This window comes from Engraulis encrasicolus, chromosome 24 (assembly GCF_034702125.1).
Source record: "Engraulis encrasicolus isolate BLACKSEA-1 chromosome 24, IST_EnEncr_1.0, whole genome shotgun sequence".
NCBI classification, from domain to species: Eukaryota; Metazoa; Chordata; class Actinopteri; order Clupeiformes; family Engraulidae; genus Engraulis; species Engraulis encrasicolus.
Window position 1 is genome coordinate 21,167,051 of NC_085880.1, and position 17,627 is coordinate 21,184,677.

The 17,627-nt window shown below is 44.4% G+C and overlaps 1 protein-coding gene across 1 annotated transcript in view; it reads right to left on the reverse strand.

The window, feature by feature from the left end:
• Positions 1-17,396, reverse strand: part of kif20ba (kinesin family member 20Ba) — a 44,379-nt gene extending 26,983 nt beyond the window's left edge. The window contains exons 1-27 of the mRNA XM_063192266.1: positions 17,167-17,396; positions 16,748-16,861; positions 16,553-16,633; positions 16,331-16,450; positions 15,921-16,059; positions 15,079-15,263; positions 14,495-14,537; positions 14,174-14,383; positions 13,504-13,615; positions 13,275-13,337; positions 12,986-13,132; positions 12,650-12,812; positions 12,110-12,370; positions 11,344-11,474; positions 10,759-10,888; positions 10,175-10,391; positions 9,546-9,595; positions 9,217-9,285; positions 7,261-7,417; positions 4,888-6,370; positions 4,362-4,500; positions 3,993-4,115; positions 3,625-3,679; positions 3,019-3,144; positions 2,185-2,315; positions 1,385-1,540; positions 487-663 (exon numbers count right to left, since the gene is read on the reverse strand). Of these exons, the coding sequence (XP_063048336.1) occupies positions 487-663; positions 1,385-1,540; positions 2,185-2,315; positions 3,019-3,144; positions 3,625-3,679; positions 3,993-4,115; positions 4,362-4,500; positions 4,888-6,370; positions 7,261-7,417; positions 9,217-9,285; positions 9,546-9,595; positions 10,175-10,391; positions 10,759-10,888; positions 11,344-11,474; positions 12,110-12,370; positions 12,650-12,812; positions 12,986-13,132; positions 13,275-13,337; positions 13,504-13,615; positions 14,174-14,383; positions 14,495-14,537; positions 15,079-15,263; positions 15,921-16,059; positions 16,331-16,450; positions 16,553-16,633; positions 16,748-16,855 (4,776 nt within the window). The 5' untranslated portion in view covers positions 16,856-16,861; positions 17,167-17,396. The remainder of the gene's footprint in view (positions 1-486; positions 664-1,384; positions 1,541-2,184; positions 2,316-3,018; positions 3,145-3,624; positions 3,680-3,992; positions 4,116-4,361; positions 4,501-4,887; positions 6,371-7,260; positions 7,418-9,216; positions 9,286-9,545; positions 9,596-10,174; positions 10,392-10,758; positions 10,889-11,343; positions 11,475-12,109; positions 12,371-12,649; positions 12,813-12,985; positions 13,133-13,274; positions 13,338-13,503; positions 13,616-14,173; positions 14,384-14,494; positions 14,538-15,078; positions 15,264-15,920; positions 16,060-16,330; positions 16,451-16,552; positions 16,634-16,747; positions 16,862-17,166) is intronic.
• Between the last annotated feature and the right edge of the window lie 231 nt (positions 17,397-17,627).

Genomic DNA, 17,627 nt, shown 5'->3' on the forward strand with positions numbered 1-17,627 from the left:
CAAAAGAGTTTACTTGGACTTGTTACTGGAGCTTGTAGGCAACTGGTCTTCTATTTGGAGTTAGAAGTCCAGTTGGACCTGGATGAATGAGAGTCCTCACATAAATATAGGCTCATAGTCATATACAAAGACCCTGTACAGGCTCTGTAGCTTGTGATTACTAGACTTATTGGAGCTTGTAGGCAGCTGGCCTTCAGTCACTATCCAATCTCATAAGTAAGATTCTCTGCTGCAACTAAAACCTTTCTTACTGAGGTGACATGGAAGAATGAGAACCTTGACAGACCTGACGCTAGGGACATATAGAAGCAAATTTGGCCATGCGAAGCGATCTTCACCACACAAATATTTCATTCGATTTGATTCGCCACAACGACCTGATAACGGTTGAGCTGTCAGAATGGAACAGTGAATTTCGCCTCTTTTCCCTTCACTCGTTTCGCCTGCATGTGTCCTCCCCAGTGTAAAGGCACTGCAACTACTGACCTCTGGTGGCTGTGGTGTGTTCCTGCTCTGCAAGCTCTGCAGCTGCTGGTCCTTGTCCCTGTTGGAGGCGATGAGTTTCTGAAGCTGGACCTCCAGGGCTGAGACCAGCGTGTCCCTCTCCAGACGCCAGCGCTCCATCTCATGCTCTCGCTCGGCCAGCCGCTCAGAGAGGCCCTCCTACACACACACACACACACACACACACACACACACACACACACACACACACACACACACACACACACACACACACACACACACACACACACACAGACACACACACAGACACACACACACACACACACACACAATGAACATAAATATATACACATATACAGAACAGTCTACACACACAAATATAAATATGTAACACAGGAGAACAACCATAGGAGCACATGCACAAAAGCATGAAAAAAATCAACATACAAGTGCACACAGAAAACAGACTCAACTGCTTGGACATCCCCTACTGTCCTGGTATAAACCATGACGACAACAAAATGGCTTCTNCCAGCACGGCAGAAAGTGTTGTAATCCAATGTAAAGTGAATGGAAATGCAGCCGGATGGAGAGATTTGGCGGATGTGTGGGCTCAGGCTAAAATAGTACAGACTGGCCCTGCAGTGGCCCAACAGTGGGGCACTGGGTTACTACGCCGGCGACCCAGGTTCGGTTCCGGCCCGGGTCATTTGCAGAGCCTCCCCCGTCTCTCTTTCCCCACTCATTTCCTGTCCCTCTGTAATTGCCCTGTCACAATAAAGGCATAAAAAGCCTCCCAAAAAAAATATAAAATAGTATGGACTCTGTTAGGGGCTGGCTAAAGCAGTGAAGGGTGTGGAGTCATGTTAAAGCTGCAGTATGGGATGAGGATCAGGCCGAGGCCGCATGTCTGTCTCACCATCTCAGTCTGCTGCTTGCCGTGCCTGTCGCGCTCGTCTGCGAAGCGCCTCATCTCCTGGTTGCGCCTCTCCTCCGCCTCCTTGGCCTGCCGGATCAGAACCATCTTCTCCTCCAGCCACCTCTTGCGGTCCGACTGGTACTTCTCATTGGACGACTATATATTTAAAACAGGCATACCATGCAACAAACACGCACATACTTACGTGAAGTAAAAACTTCGAGAAGTTCACAGAAAAAGAATAACAGCAGTGCTTTTATTTCTAACAAATTGTGAAGAAGGGAGGCAATTTTCATTTCCAACATTTACTGACTAGCCTAGCGAGCTAAACCCCTACAGCAGCCACTAGGGGCGTCTAAATTTCTAGGCTGACTGCAGTAAACCAAAACACATTTCCTCCACCTGTATCCAATGTGCTAGCGGTGTAATGGATGTTTTAAAAAGGTTGGTGTCTCAGTGTCTCAACATTACTTACAGAATTAGGAGACTTTGACCAAACTCTTCTACTGAACTGAACGCCACGTTTCTTCCGTTTCGTACGTGCAGTGTCCATCGTTCAAGCACTGCGTTTTTTGTTTTTTTTTACTGTTAGGGCAGCATCCAGGCACTTTCAGTACACTGAATTTACCGAAATGTTCAGCGTGGGCACCCTACACACTGAAACATCGAGTGCCCGAAGTGCACAATATGAGACACGGAGACTACCAGTATGTCTTCAAGGTGAACTCAAGGTTAGAGCAGGTGAACGTGGTTGATTGTAGATTAAACGTCAGATATACAGTGTGTGGTGTTGTGTTCACCTTGAGCTCTTCCTGGGCCTGTGTGAGCTCCTCTCTGGTCTGGCTGTCGGCCTCTCCCTCTACTACCCCTGCTGGGCTGGAGGCCCTCCTGCAGTCCTGCCTCAGTAGAAGAGCCTTCAGTTTCTCCACCTCTGGATTTGAAACATGACAAGACACTTGGTTAAGCAACTAGCATGTATAAAACACAAAGCACACACCTTTACAACAATGGGGATCAAGTCTGTGGCACCAGTTATGCTCCCAAAAATGTATGCTTAATTTGGGTCTAAAAAGGATAACTTCAGTCAATTTCAACATGCAGTTGTAATACTGACACTACCCTGGACTTGTCAGTACGTGAGAATTTTTTTTTTTTCTTCAGCCTTTTCTGAGATCCTGGTCATTGTAATGGGGGCAGCTGTTTGTTTACATTTCAAAAAAACATCTTTGATTTATTCCCAAAATCATCCAAAAGGTTATGCAACATCAGCAGACAACTAGTGAACAGCTATACCTTTTGGGAAAATATTTGGAGTAGGCCTATGTTAAGAATTTTTAAAATGTAAACAAAAGCTGCCCCCATTTAGAATAGCTCAGATCTCGGAAAGGGCTGAGACGAAAAACGCAGCATCACAGGGTACTGACAAGTCAAGGGTAGCGTGAGCAATACAACAGCATATTGAAAATGGCTGAAGTGGTCCTTTAAGAGCATTGACTGAGCTTGTTGGGTGATTGCGTTTGTGTTGTTTCAGCTATTAAGCTATCTCACTACAGTAGCACGTGAGTGCTTCGATTCTCAAGCAGTGAGTTGTTAGGAGTTAGATTAGCTTGTTGTAGATTGGAGTGCGTGTTGACCTTGTGTGAGCTGCTGGTTGTTCTCCAGTTGTGTCTCCAGTTCCAGGTCCATCTGGTTCTGGGTCTCCTCCTGTTCCGTCAGCACCAGCCTCATGTCCTCCATCACCTGCTCACGCGCTTGCAGGTCTGCAGCACACCAACAAACACACGTACATAATCACCAACCAGCAACTTCCATCCCATTACCTTTACTAGAGCAGCAGGGGAGCATTCCAAGAATATATGACACACCTGGCTAAGTTAACCTTAAGGAAGTGGTAAACCTGCTAATAGATTGCCCACAAGTTTTATTTAAGTAAGAAACCCATCGATTACTTTATTTACCTCTACTTCAAATATTAACGTCACCTGGTTTACTACAGAGCCAGGTTCTTATAATACTCCACAGGACCCCGTTTCTCAAAAGTGCTCTGGCTTACTAGTTAGCAACTTAGTAGGTCGCCTACAGAAAATTGCATCGTCACCAAGTAAGCTGTTAATTTTGTTGCAAAGACACACTCCAACATGAAATACAGTTCAAGACATTAGTTAATTCAGACATGAAAGTAGTTAGCACAGGTAGCGTACAGATTCTTCATTAGTAAGGATGAATAAGGATTCATGTACCTTTGCAGGCCTTCTGGTAGAGCACAAGTGTCTCGTCTGATTGAGAGTCTGCTGACTGCACAGGAAGAAGAGAGGAGACAAACATGAGAACCTGGACAGTACACACCGCAGGTCAGATGACACACTTGAGAACAAAAAAGGGAATCATTGTCAAAAGGACAAAGCGGGGACTGCAATATGTGTGTGATACATACAATACAATATTGTTGCATATAATGCTGCGTCACAATGACATTGGGAGTTGGAGTTTCCCATGTGGGCTTTCATAATTGTTCCTTGATTTACACTAGGTTAGAACTGGCTAACCAGATAATTAAAATCCATGTATGGGACTGATTGCATTGTTAACAATACAGTACAGTAATTACAGTTTTGAGCTGGTGTATGGTGCGGTCTCTGCTGGCCAGGTCCTTCTGGAGCTGAGACCTGCTCTTCTCCAGATCCTGCACCTTCTGCTTTAGGCTCTTCTCCATCTCACGCATGGACGAGATCTACACACACGGAGACAGTAAGTGTCAGATGCAAATATTCACAAATTCAACTCATCTCTACACACACACACCCACACACACAACATAAGCTTAAAGGTCTTCTCCAGGTTCCACATGAACAAGATCTACACACACAGCAACAGAGCGCACACACATGAGTAATAAACCAATAAAGCATGCAATACTGATACAGCGTAGCAAACCAATAGACCAAATTCAGCGCTTGACACCTAGAGGCCTACGTACCTCTTTCTGGACCTGCTGGATCTGTTTCTTGGAGTCGACCAGTTTCTCCTTCAGGTCAGACGAGTCATCCTCTTGTCTCTGCAGATCCACAGTCAGACTCTGAACCTTGTCCGCTCCCGCTTTCATCTCATCCTTTAACCTGTAATACACACATTCATCATGTTCTATTGATTTCTATGGATATAGATCAGAGATGGGCAACTTTTATGAGGAGGGCCACGTTTTTTCATCGCCACCATCGTAGGACCAAATGACCAAGGATCTGACTGCAAATCACAGAATTTGAGGTGCAGTTGGTTGCCCATATTGTTTGGAAGGAATAGAACTACACTGTATTGGCCAAAAGTATAAAAACAGATTAAGTGTAATGGAAAAAAAAATCTGGTCATTATTTTGATTTTCATTTGCTTTATCTATGGACCACACTGAGTGAGGAGGCGGGCCGCATGTGGCCCCCGGGCCTCCAGTTGGACATACGTGATATAAATCTACAGAAAACCCACGCAATGTCTTTTTTAAATTGTACCTCTGGATGTCCTGCTGGCGCTTCTGCAGCTCGGCGTCCTTCTGGGCGATGGCCTCCTCCGCCACGGCCAGCAGCTCTCTCCTCCTCTCGGCCTCCCTGCGGCGAGCCTCCTGCACCGCGGCGCTCTCCGCCTCCTCCGCGCGCTCCTGCTCCTCCCTCAGCCTCCGCTGCAGCCGGGACAGCTCCTCCTCCTTCTGGGAGAGACACGCCTCCCTGCGAGCCAGCTCAGCCTCTCTGGCAGCACGCCTCTTCTCAAGCTCCTCCTTCTCGGATAACTCCGCGTTCTCGCTCTGAGTGGTTGCAAGCGCTTGATGAAGGAGGGCTTCGTTTTCTACCCCCTCCTCTTTTCTGCATGACCCTGCCTCCTTGGCAGCCTGAAGCTCCTCCTCTTTCCGTACCAACTCCGCCTCCCGGAGAGCCAGGCTTCTCTGAAGCTCCGCCTCTCTTTGAGTCAACGCTGCCTGTCCGTCAACCAGCTTTGCCGTCAGCTCCTTCTCCTTCTTGGTCAGCTCCTCCCCCTTCTGAGCCAGCTTGCTCTCGAGAGCTTCTTCTCTCCGGGAGAGATCTGCGTCTCTCCTGGCCAGTTGCTCCTCTCTCTCGGACAGATGGCTCGTCATGTTGACCAGCTTCTGCTCCAGCTCCTGCTCTCTGTGGGCCAGTGAGGTTTCCTTTAGCCTGTGTGCCTTCTCGTTTTCTTCCCCACTCTGCTTCTGCAACTCTCCAACTTCTTTGTCAGGTTCGGCACACGGTGTCTGGTGTTGACCTTGCAGCTGGAGTTGGGCCTCCCTCTCGGACAGCTCCTTCTCTCTTTGACAAAGCTCGGCCTCTTTGTTGACAAGCTCCTTCTGTCTATGATTAAGCTCTGTCTCCTTGGTGGAGAGCACAGCCTGCTTCTCATCCAACTCCTGCCTGTCTTTGACCGTGTCTTCCACGATAGTGGTATCTGTAACAGCCCGGTCTGCCTGCAGCAGCTGCTCACACATCAGCCTGGCTTCCTTTTGCCCGCGCTGCTCTGGCATCACTTCCTGTTGTTGTTTGAGCTGCTCTGACCTCACTTCCTGTTGCTTGAGCTGTTCCTTCAGCTGACTAATCTCAAGCTCCAGGGTCCGGGCATTCTGACTGCTCTTCTGCCTCTCCTCCTGCCGGGAAACAGCAGTTGCTGCTGCTGTTGCGCTAGACTCGTCTAGACGGTCTTGAAGCTGTTGGATCTGCTGCAAGAGCTTTTCAATCAGAGCACTCTTCTCCTTGAGCTCGGCCTCTTGAGTGTGTGTGACACGCTCGTATCCAGCCAGCTCTTGCTCGAGTTCTTGCATGTGCTGCTCCAGAGACTGGCATCGGCGTTGCATCTCCGCCAGCTGAGCAGACTCCGCCTCTGTGACTTCAAACTCAGCAGACTCCGCCTCCGTGACCTCCAGCTGACCTTTGACCTCCATGGGGTCAGAGGACTCTTCTGCTCCGCTGTTGTCAAAGTCCTCCACAGCCCCTGAGGAGACAGCAGCATCGGCATCAGTCATCTTTGATATTTAGAATGCAGTTTTATATTTGGCATTTGAATAATTTTTGTGGACTGACACAAAATTGAAGTGCCATATGTACTTAAATTTTGCATTTATATAATTGTATATTTTGACACAAAATTTAAGTGAGTTTGAAGTGCAATACAATCAGTTTTGTTGATGGCATGCCGTTTAGCTGTAAATTGTGTATTTAGCTATTTGTGGCTACTCATAAATCATATGCGCATCTCATCTGGATGCCGAACCCATTTCTGACAGCTGGTGTGTCCGAGTGGATTTAGAAAGACAGCAAAGCAGGGGCTTGAGTACTAAAGTGTGAGATCACGTTTTTAGTTCTAAACAAACCAAATGAAATAATATGCAGGAACGGCATGGCTGCTTATCTGACACAAGCATGAACTTCTCCTGCCAATACCACAGAAGAATATATAAACGTTGACACATCGAAAGGGTTTTTTAACCCCTTGAAACTACTTTATTGTCGTTTAAAAAAAATTGAACAAGAGACTACAGTGAATAGAAAATTGTTTAGAATCACGTTGCCGGATAACGTGACGTTTTCACTTTAGTACTCAATGTGCACCAGCCTTTACACATTAGTCTGCAGATAACATCATGCCTCACTCCCCCCAATAAAAGACAACTTTATTAGTCATAGATTAAAAACATAGTTTGTTCTTTTAAAAAAAAAAAAAAAAACAACATGAAGTGTCCCACGAAGCAGCCTACTTCCTCAATCCTGATCGTCTTCTGCCCACGGCAAATCTGCGACCATTGACGGCCATGTTTTTCTTACTGTGCCTGGTTGCCATGTGGTGTGGTCTCTGCTCTTCAACAGTTGGGCCCAAGTCTTTACCTTTCTTTAATGGGGGCTGTCCGTCAAGCCCCTGTCCCCGCTCCTGTTGGCGGCGCTTCCTGGTGTCACCTGGCAGGCTCCTCCCACCCACACCTGAGCATTTGCACTTGCCTTTCAGCACCGAGAGCTCTTTGCGGATGGTTTCCATTTGCTCCCTCTGCCACATAAGAAGTAATAGGGGGAGAGGAAAAAAAAACATAGAATTTTGACTGTGTTCTATTGAACCATAAAATAAAAACTATCCATTAAGTTCTGAATTAACAAGGAATAAGTGGACAGATGGAGAGGACAGAAGGATGATGCAAATATCGAGAATTCATCTTGGAGTTTAGGTATCCATCTATCGACTAGCTCTCCTCACACCATTATAACCTGCCTTTCGCCAGCTGGTATAATTCACAATACCATCTGGGTATTTCCCCACAACAGACAAGTTTTTGAATGAGGCTGACAGAGGCTCCTTATTAAAAATCCTTACATGTGATTGGATAAACAATCTGTCCATCATCTTTACTGACGTGCCACTTCAGTCATTCACATTGAACTCAATCTGTGGCGCAGCCGAGAGTGCTCTCGGTGAAAGCGTGGATGAAGAAACATAACCCCTCCCATCAATGGAATATCCCAATCTGTGATCCTGATTGGCTCCTTCATTCAGAAATGATTCTAATCTGACTTTCACGAGCCTCAATTGGTTGCGTGAGGAAACCTAAAACGCCCTTGTCTGTGGTTTCGTGAAACACGGCCAGATGATTCAAGTCGGGGTAAAACGATTAGGCCACAGCTCCAAAAAAGCTTCTTAAAAACAAGAATCAGAGACGGCAACACTAGAATAGAAACACTAGAAGTTTGTCCATGTTTACCAAATAGTGTATTGATATAGTGATTGATGGGAGGTGAAGTTAACAATGCAGTGTGCACGCAAAGAAAATATTCAAATGGACTGCATCAGATTCAGTTTAACAATAAAGCCATGACTGCTCGAATGGTCAGCAATGACTGTAAGACACACCTCCGTGTGATTTACTGCTGTAACTTGCACATAATCAGCATTTATCAACTCTGTGTGTGATATGTTCACTATAAACCAGGGGTGTCAAACGTACGGCCCGCGGGCCGCATCCGGTCCGCCAGAGGGTTCTATCCGGCCCGGATGTAAAAAATTTTTAAAAAATAATATATATATATTTTTTTGACGTTTTTTTTTTCCCTCAATGAAATAACAGAAATGCGCAATTACGCCAATCGGGACAAAATCGAGACCTGCATGACATTAACCCAATGGTCCCTCTGTTATACTGTATATGTAGTAAAGTGCACATCACTGTAACAGGCATTTGATAAAGATCATATATTATAGACCTCATATATAGAAATAAAATGTTAATACTTCTTATTCGTATTGTATTGGTATTGGTTGTAATTAAATAATAAATATAATTGGATTTGTATTGGTTCCTATTAAGCTGAAACTGGAAACAGGGCGTTAGAATGCGTGAAAATGCATCTAAGAAATACAAAATTTTCTGGGGGAAAACCCCCCGACCCCCTGCCAAAATGGTTGTATGCGGCCCCCGGACCAAAATGAGTTTGACACCCCTGCTATAAACAATACTAACCTCCCCTAAGCATCAACAAAGTATCTCTTGTCTACTAATCCAGAGGTCCCTCCCACACACATACCGATATAGTCCAGCCAAGGCCCGCTTATATATGTAACAATAACTATCATAGTATAATGCTGTTGACAATATTGTTGATCTTATTTTTTATTTCACTTTGGTTATTCAGTGTATTCAATTATTCACTTTGTTGTGTTGTACTTTTCCTGCCAACCTACCACGGCCCCCCTAGCACTCCCTCACAGCCCCCTGGGATCCGACTCCCCGGCCCCCACTTTGAAAACCACTGCACTAGTCTATCCACTGCAAAAGAACTGAACAAAACTGGCCTTACCTCCGTAGTGAGGGACTCAGTCTGCTTAGCCATGGTGGCAGCCATCTCCTTACAGCTCACTTGTATTTTCTGTTGACAAACAGATAGACACACGACACACATGCAGACAGACACACGACACACGACACACACACACGACACAGACGACACACACACACACGACACACACACACACGACACACACACACACGACACACATGCAGACAGACACACGACACACGACACACACAAACATCAGGGTCATCTCCTGAACATGAAACATCTCTATTTAATTTGTTAGGTGCAATACTAATGTGCAGGGAAAGGTGAAACATTGTCGCCAGAATTACTTTTTTAGATTCCTCAAGCTCCTCCAAGTGCTTGTGGCATTTGTCCAGCTCTGGGGAAAACAGACAGGGACAGCACACGACACATGTTAGCAGGGACAATTAGCTTGTTAAGCACAGACACACACACAGACAGACTTAAAACGGCAAAACCGCAGAGTTAAGTCAGTAAACATATAGTTATGGGGAGTCATACTGATATGATTAATGTGTTCGCACACACTGTATTACTTTACACTTTGTTGACGCTTGTATCCAAAGTGACTTAGTTATTTACAGGGTATTGGTTACAGTCCCTGCAATGTGGGCTTGAGTGCCGTGCTCAAGGCGACTTAAGCTATCAGTGGAGGTGTAGGGAGAGGTAAGGGCGGAATTTGAACTCACTGCTCTTCAGACCACCATTACACACCACAGCTACCCATTGTACAAGAGTCAACAGCACTGCTTTCATGTGCAGGCAGCAACAGATTGTGTGGCCTTGTACAGAGTTGTGAAAAGTGATGCCTTTTTCCGTCACTGCATGTGGAACACTATTGAAATATAATTTCAATAGAATTCAAAAAGCCCCCTGTCGGTGCCAGGCCCATTCTGACCCTCTGCTGCCCATGCCATGTGGAGAGCTGGTTAGTCACCTGAGGTCTTGTCGGAGAGGAGTGTCTGGGTCTCCACGAGCTGCTCGGTAAGCTCGGTGACCTTGCTCTGGAGATCAGCCAACATGGCCATGGGTGCGAGGGGGGGAGGGGCCTGGGCCACCAGGCAGGACTGGGCCTCCTCCGCATCCCTTCTGATGCTGTCCACATCACTACAGATGGAGCCAATCATCTCGTCAAGGGACAGAGACTGCTCGTCCTGGGAAGAGAGAGGAGAGAAACAGGACATTATGATCAATGAATGAATACTACATGGAATAAATACAAGCTTGGACTTCGACCGGTCTTAATGTCTGTATGTGAATGTGTGCCATATATCTGCCCGTCTTGCAGTGCTCATCAATACATACACTTTGGATAAAAACAAATAAAATCAGTTCCATAATTGTTGTACAACTAGGTATGTGCATTTATCCTGAATGTGCCCAAACATGACTTAAAACAACAGAAATACCAGTACAATAAAATCACTTTGGAAACATCAAACTGTGGTGGTCCTCAAATTGAAGTGTGTTCATGGCAAGAAAACCTCCAAGGGTCAAGGAGTTCTCTTGAGGTAGACATACGTGCGACAGAGCTCCTTCTTCATCATCCTCGTCCTCGTTGTTGGAGTTCTTCCTCACCAAGTCTTTGAGCAACTCTAAACGTTTTTCACTCCTCTCCTCAATGATTGCTTTCTCCTTCTCCAAGCGCTCCCTGCAAGAGACAGGACAAGTTGCAGCCCATCAAGGTGATTAGTTGTAGCATCAAGTTGATGGAAACCTATGTTAAATGGCAGTAAAATCACACCTTTTGGGCAGCCGTGGCCTAATGGTTAAGGAGGTGGGCTTGAGTAAGGCACCTAACCCCATACTGCTCCACGGACTGTGACCGGTACCCTATTAAACACTGTCGCAAAGTCACTTTTCATAAAAGTGTCAGCTACGTGTAATGTAACGTGTGATTTGCTGGAATAGCGGTCATCCAAGAAAAGTGTCTGTCATTAATCAAATTATTTTAAAAGATATTTCAACCTTTTATGAAATTTCAATTTGGATTTAATTGACGCCTATAGATGAGTTGTTTCTCGTTTGGCATCCATTACAAAAGGCCAAAGAGCTTTTTATATATGGATCTATAATTTAAGCCAGCAAATGAGGCACTTCTCCAACCTGAAGTCGGTCTCCATCTGAGTGAAGAGCTCTGAGAAGTCCTTGGTGACCTCCTCGCGGATGCGGCAGTCCATCAGCAGCTTCTCGTTCTTCATCTTCTGCAGCTCAGCCCTCAGCTCCGCCAGCTGCTCCTGTAACACCACAAAGCCAGAGCAATAGAAAGAAGAGTTATGCTATGAGAAGACACAAATGGCTTTGAGCGCTCAGGACACTGTGCAAACAATGTAACTCAGATGCTCATTTGTTACCCTTACCGGATGAAGTGTAACGAGTGATAGAAGCGACTGAGTGTGTCCGTTAAAAGCAGACTGCAAGCATTCCAACATTCCCAGCGTTCTTATCCATTCGTGATTTTTGTTTGATTGTTTATTTAGATTAAGCAGCTATTGCTCCTCCAAGGATCAGGATTTGACTTTCTTTTAAAAAACATAATAATAAAAAAAAAAATCACACACTGTTCTGGTCCAAGGAAAAAACTCAAATACCGGTAAATAAACTCCATAATACCAGTGCTTCCAATCACGATTTCAATTTTGCCAATGCTGATGTACATTTATGAGCACACTAAGCAAATGTATAACCGCTAATATCAATAATGGTTGTAGTAATGATAATAAGTTGTATTTGTGTAGCACAATTAATTGAAGGTGCAACTAAAAGTGCTTCAACTGGAAAGAAAGCACAAGACAGTTCGGTGACCTCCAAGTACACAAGGAAAATAACACAGCACAAAGACAAGCTCAACAAGCATCATGAACGAACGTACTTCGTATGCTTCTCGGTCGGGTTCAGCCATGGAGTCGTCCTGAATGGTGTCCTCCACCGTGCTCTCCTCCTCCTCTTCCTCCTCATCATCCTCGTCCTCCTGCACGTCCTCCAGGCTACTGTCCCACTGCACCAGAGAGCTCCTCCGCAGCCTGCGCTGCTGCTCGTAGTTGCGGTCTGCGTTGTTGATGATCATGGACACCTTCCTGCTTGCCCTCGCCCCCAGAGCATCCTGGATGGTCCTAGTGCTCAGAACCACCACCTGTGGAGGGATGGATGGACAGTAGTGGATGGATGGATGGATGGAGGTGGGGAAGCGTAGAGAGAGAGAGAGTGAACGAATTAATGGATTTGAAGTGTGACAAACTTTATACTGCTATATTGTTTTAATCATTCAATGCCCTCATCATTAAGGTGTTAAAAAAGAACATTTATTATAAGCCTATATTATTTGTTATGTTACAGTCTGTGATGGTCGGAAATCCAAATCAATGAACAAATAAACTCATAAATACTAAGAAACACACAAAAACAAACATACCTTTTGGGCGACAGCAGAGAACTTGAGGACATTGAGGGTCTCATCGTACATGGAGGCGCACTGGTTGATGTTGACGATCATGCAGGCCTTGCCCCGGCCCATGAAGTAGCTCTGCAGGTAGTGAGTCAGCTTACTCTCCCGAAATGGCACCAGCTGGGGGACCCTGAAAACAAGAAAAAGCATTTCGTAAACTTTAAAAAAAGAGTTCACACTTCGTTCGTTGAGGTGTACTTTCTACAACATCTTACATTTTCATTAAAGATAGTCGGGATCTTGTAGTAATGCCAATGCAGCCGTCACAGTGCTTGTAACATTTTCCCAACACATGGAACTCACTTTGCCTGCTGATTGTATCGCAGTATGTTGATACATTTGCCCAGAGTGAGTAGTGAAGTGTTGATGTTGCCTGCCTCCTTCAAGCGATCTCCTACATTCTGAGTCTTAGCACATCTCTCAGAGCCAGCCAGGTCACACAAAGACAATCTGTCAGAATAACACACAAACATGTTTAGCATCAATGCTGAAAAATACACAATACAATAAATCAATCAATCAATCAATTTGCTCAAAAACAAAAAAGCAGCACATCTTTGAAATAATATGCAACGTCACCCAAGATACTTACTCACTGACTTTCACTCTGGAGATGCCATCAATCCGCATAATCCGGATGGAAAATATGCTATGACTGAGAGGAAAGAGGAGCATTAAAAACTTCATTCAATGCTGACTATCAGCAGGACTGCATTTGTTTAACTATCTCGCTATGACGAGGTTATGAGTACTGTACAAAAAGATCCAAATATTAATAAGAATTGACATTACTAAGCTGTGGAAACACATATTGGGCCCACCTTCTGCTTGAGAGCTGGTTGAGTTTGGTGCTGGAGAAGCTCTGGTTCTTCCTGCCCAGCCTCATGACTTTGAAGGCTTCTTCAGCACTGTTCGCCTGGACCCACCGCAGATCTGCAGTAGGGGACAAAATAAAGAGCTTTTCACATTGTGCAATTCTGGGAGCGGTAGCGAAAACCAGATGGAGTAGACATGTTTCTGCTGAGCTACTCTTCATATACAAGTCGATAGTTAACCTAAAATTTTACAGTTTACCAATCCTTTTGTTGATTTAACTGACTCGTAGGAGGATGGGAAAACTGAATGCAGAATTTGGAAAGCAGGATAAGGACGAGGTGCACTCTCTGACTGTCAAGACTGGCTCTTTGGTGTAGCGGTCAGAAAGCTACTTTGGTGCACCTGAGAACCCGAGGCCCAATCCAAGCTCCCCTTTCACTGTATGTGTGTGTGTGTGTGTGTGTGTGTGTGTGTGTGTGTGTGTGTGTGTGTGTGTGTGTGTGTGTGTGTGTGTGTGTGTGTGTTCTGCCTAACGTCTTAATGTAAGCAAATGTGTGCTATATGTTCAATAAGTTGAGCAATGCACATTACATGTTGTGTATTTGTGCATTTATGCATGCTGCTGGACACCTTTATTTCCTTCGGGATTAATAGAAGTTGCTCTACTCTAATTACCTTTGACAAAAAGGTTTCCCTTGACGTCCTGAGAGAGCCGGAGTGCAGGTCTTCTCGTGGCGCCGTTGGGAAGCGGCTCCAGCAGATCGTGGATGTTCTCGTTGTAGATCTCGCAGAAGGACACCCAGACAGAGAACTTAGTCTGCTCTTCCAGCTCCAAATTAAAACTGTTCTCTGTTAACGACCCTTCGATTTCACTCAGTGTGGAAGCTGACAGGCAAATGATATGCAGAGGTGGGGAAAAAAACAATTAATTCCAGGAAATTGATTAACAGTATTCAGACACAACATTTCTGAGCAAGAAGCATTGCAATAACTTACCTTCCCTAGAGTCAGATTGGTTACTGGTATTCTTCTGATCAGACTTGGAAAGAAACAGAACAAAACAAAAATTCAGATAAGGCATGAGTCCCATGTGGTAGTGTAACTTCACTAGTATAACATGAAACAGTGTATCCGCAGATGGCATCAGATGTTGGCCAAAAAGTTATTTAAGGTACAGTATGTAATATTTTTAGCTATTTATTTCCAGAATTCATGCTGCTCATTCACAAATGCTACCTTTTTCAAAAAAGACTTACCACCACAATCAAATTATAAGTATTCATTATGACTGGGAAAATTGCACTTTTCATAAATTAATAGGTGGATCTTCTCCATGTACTAGAAATGTTTAGCTGCAAATTTGACTGTACTTTGGTCATACTCATAGGCAAGCACAGATAGGGACAAGGTGGTGTCAAAGCACATGCCCCTTTGCCCTACTGGATAAAAAAAATTGTGCTCGCCACTAGTCATACTGGTAAATATCAGTTTATTACTTAGCAAATATTAATGGAAAGATCAAATTTGTGAAAAAGCAGCAGTTTCCATTAACAGCATAGTGTGTGTGTATGTGTGTCTACCTCTTTGAGGAGTTTAAAAAGGCCGCGTTTCATAGCAGCCTCTTCATTCTGTTCATCTGAACTCAGTCGTGTGAACTCTCGGCATCTCTGGGGCTTCAGGTTCATTTGGGTGCTGACGCGGCCCTCTATGCGGTTAAAGATCACGCTCAAAGAACGTGGCAGAATTCCTTCATTCTTTTCAGTACCTAAGAAAACAGTGGAACTTCACATGAGACTATCCTAAGAATACAACAAAGACCATTCCATAACAAAGTGATTTGGAGCTAGGGTTGTATTTCATATACAATTCTCTGAAGCAAAAGCTTGAAACAACACAGAGAAAGCAATTGGTTGGCACAAAGGAGGAAGAGATGACAACAGAGGAAGTGAGAGCTGCAACACTAAACTCAGTATCGGGTTGACCCTCTAAAATCACCACAGACTTATCACAATCAATTACTTGGCATGTCAATCTGCAAACCCTGTTGCACATTTAGCAACATGCATGTATGAATTATACAAGTACTATACAAATACTGTTATTCTGATCAAAAAGTAAAATTCACAAGGTCAATTTCGAGTAGTTTTGAAATGGCCCAATGTGATGCGTCCATATATTGAGGTCTACTTGGGTGCCACGGGTGTGGTTTCAGCCACAGATGGTCAGGTATTGATGGTTTCAACTAGGCCATCAATGGTAACCTGAAACCCACCCCTGTAAACAGCTGAATAACAAAACCACCAGTAGGCCAACAAGTCCATATAAATGATGCAAAATAAACATAGAAAACTTCAAATTGAAAAGAAAATGAACAAACACCTAAATATAATAGCAAAAAACAGACAATCAAAGTTACCCATACCTAAAAATGTGTAGGTCTTTCCTGCATTGGTGACACCATATGTAAAGACCAGTGAATTCTCTCCATCCAAAACATCCTTGACCAGGGTTTTCACGGTCCCGTCAAACATCTCCTTTTGTGTGGTTTCAGGACCATAGATCTACAACACATTGTAGATAGAGAGATGTCTTTATTGTCCAGGAAATGTGCTACCACAAACCATCAAACTTGAAACAGGTCAAAATTGTGGGTACAGATTAGAAAGACACCAAAACAGCCCCAACATTGAACACAGTAATAGCGATATGCATGCACACAAACAAAGACAGTAAAGTACAACACCAGACAGACAACACTATTTACACATTTCGGAATGAATGCAAAGCAATGTCAAATGTCACTCAGGCAGTGGATCTACAGTTGTGTTTTACCTGTGAAAACTGAAACCTTTGAGTGATCTGTGAAACTGACTTGTCACTCAGTCGGGCTGACATTGACATTTTCGGTGCCCTCAACACGACCGTATCTGGAGGCTCTGTGGCCACACAGTCCTAAATGAGGAATACAAGACACACCAATAGTTAGAACCATGTCCCTGCACTGCAATATACCATAACGTGAAATGAGGAGCAAATATCGCTTAGAAAGGATACCTGAGACTCCCCATTCTCGGTCTCTGATGAGGTGAATGGTCGTATTCGCAGATAGACCTTCAAGTGTTCCTTTTCGACTATCTGTAAGCGATACGTGCACGTTTTATAATATTGTGCATATTCACAGTCAGCAATGAAGGAACGTACCGAATGTTATAGCCAACAGAATCAAATGGCTTTCGCCGAGCCACTTACCTGGTTGTGAGACATCCCTGAAAACTGAGAAAGCAAGTCTTTCTTCACATCAGCACAATGCTCTTCTTCCAGCTGCGCCACCCTAGTGCCAACACTCGAATAATCCATTGCAGTCTAAAACATAGGTGAAAACTCACGGTTGTTAATAGTATATCAAGCACAGACCTATACTAATCTGTGATATCAACCAAGACAAGAGTGTGGGCAAAAAAAATTAAGTGAGTCAACAAATAGCAGGCAACATGACACTCGCAAAGAGAGTTGCCGTTGCCGAGCTTGCTACGAAGCACCAATCCAGCTAATACAATGGAAAGACACATTGACATAAGTATTCAGGGATAGCTGTAATCGCAAATGCTTAAAACATCGTCATATGCATGCAAATAACCCAAATGCCAAATATAATAGCATCGACTTACGTTTAAACGTGTGTTGTTTTGCTAGCTGGTTGACAGACCGGTTGACACTGGCTACGGCCAACTACAAAAGCATTATTATATCTGGATAAGAGTCGTTCCTCAAATTGATTAAGAGACTATATTCTTCTTTTGTGTATTCACTTACCAGTGAAATAAAACAAAAAGGCAAAGCGACTTACACAGAAATTTAGCGTCTCAAAACAAAATCCGCAAACGTACTTCTGCTTAAATCGCGGCCCCGCTTTTTGAATTCGACCAATGGTTGACAGGCGTTTTGCCGCACAGCATCACGGGATTGGCTACTGCGCACCTGCTGGTAAGATTTTGTAAACATTCCATGCTCAGCAGCAGCACAGTGAAAAAGTTGGTGAGGACATGAATATCCTTGTCAAGTTTATGGTTGTCTTATTAGATGTAGGCAAGAACAATGATGGAAAGGCAAAATGCAGAATAAGCAAACT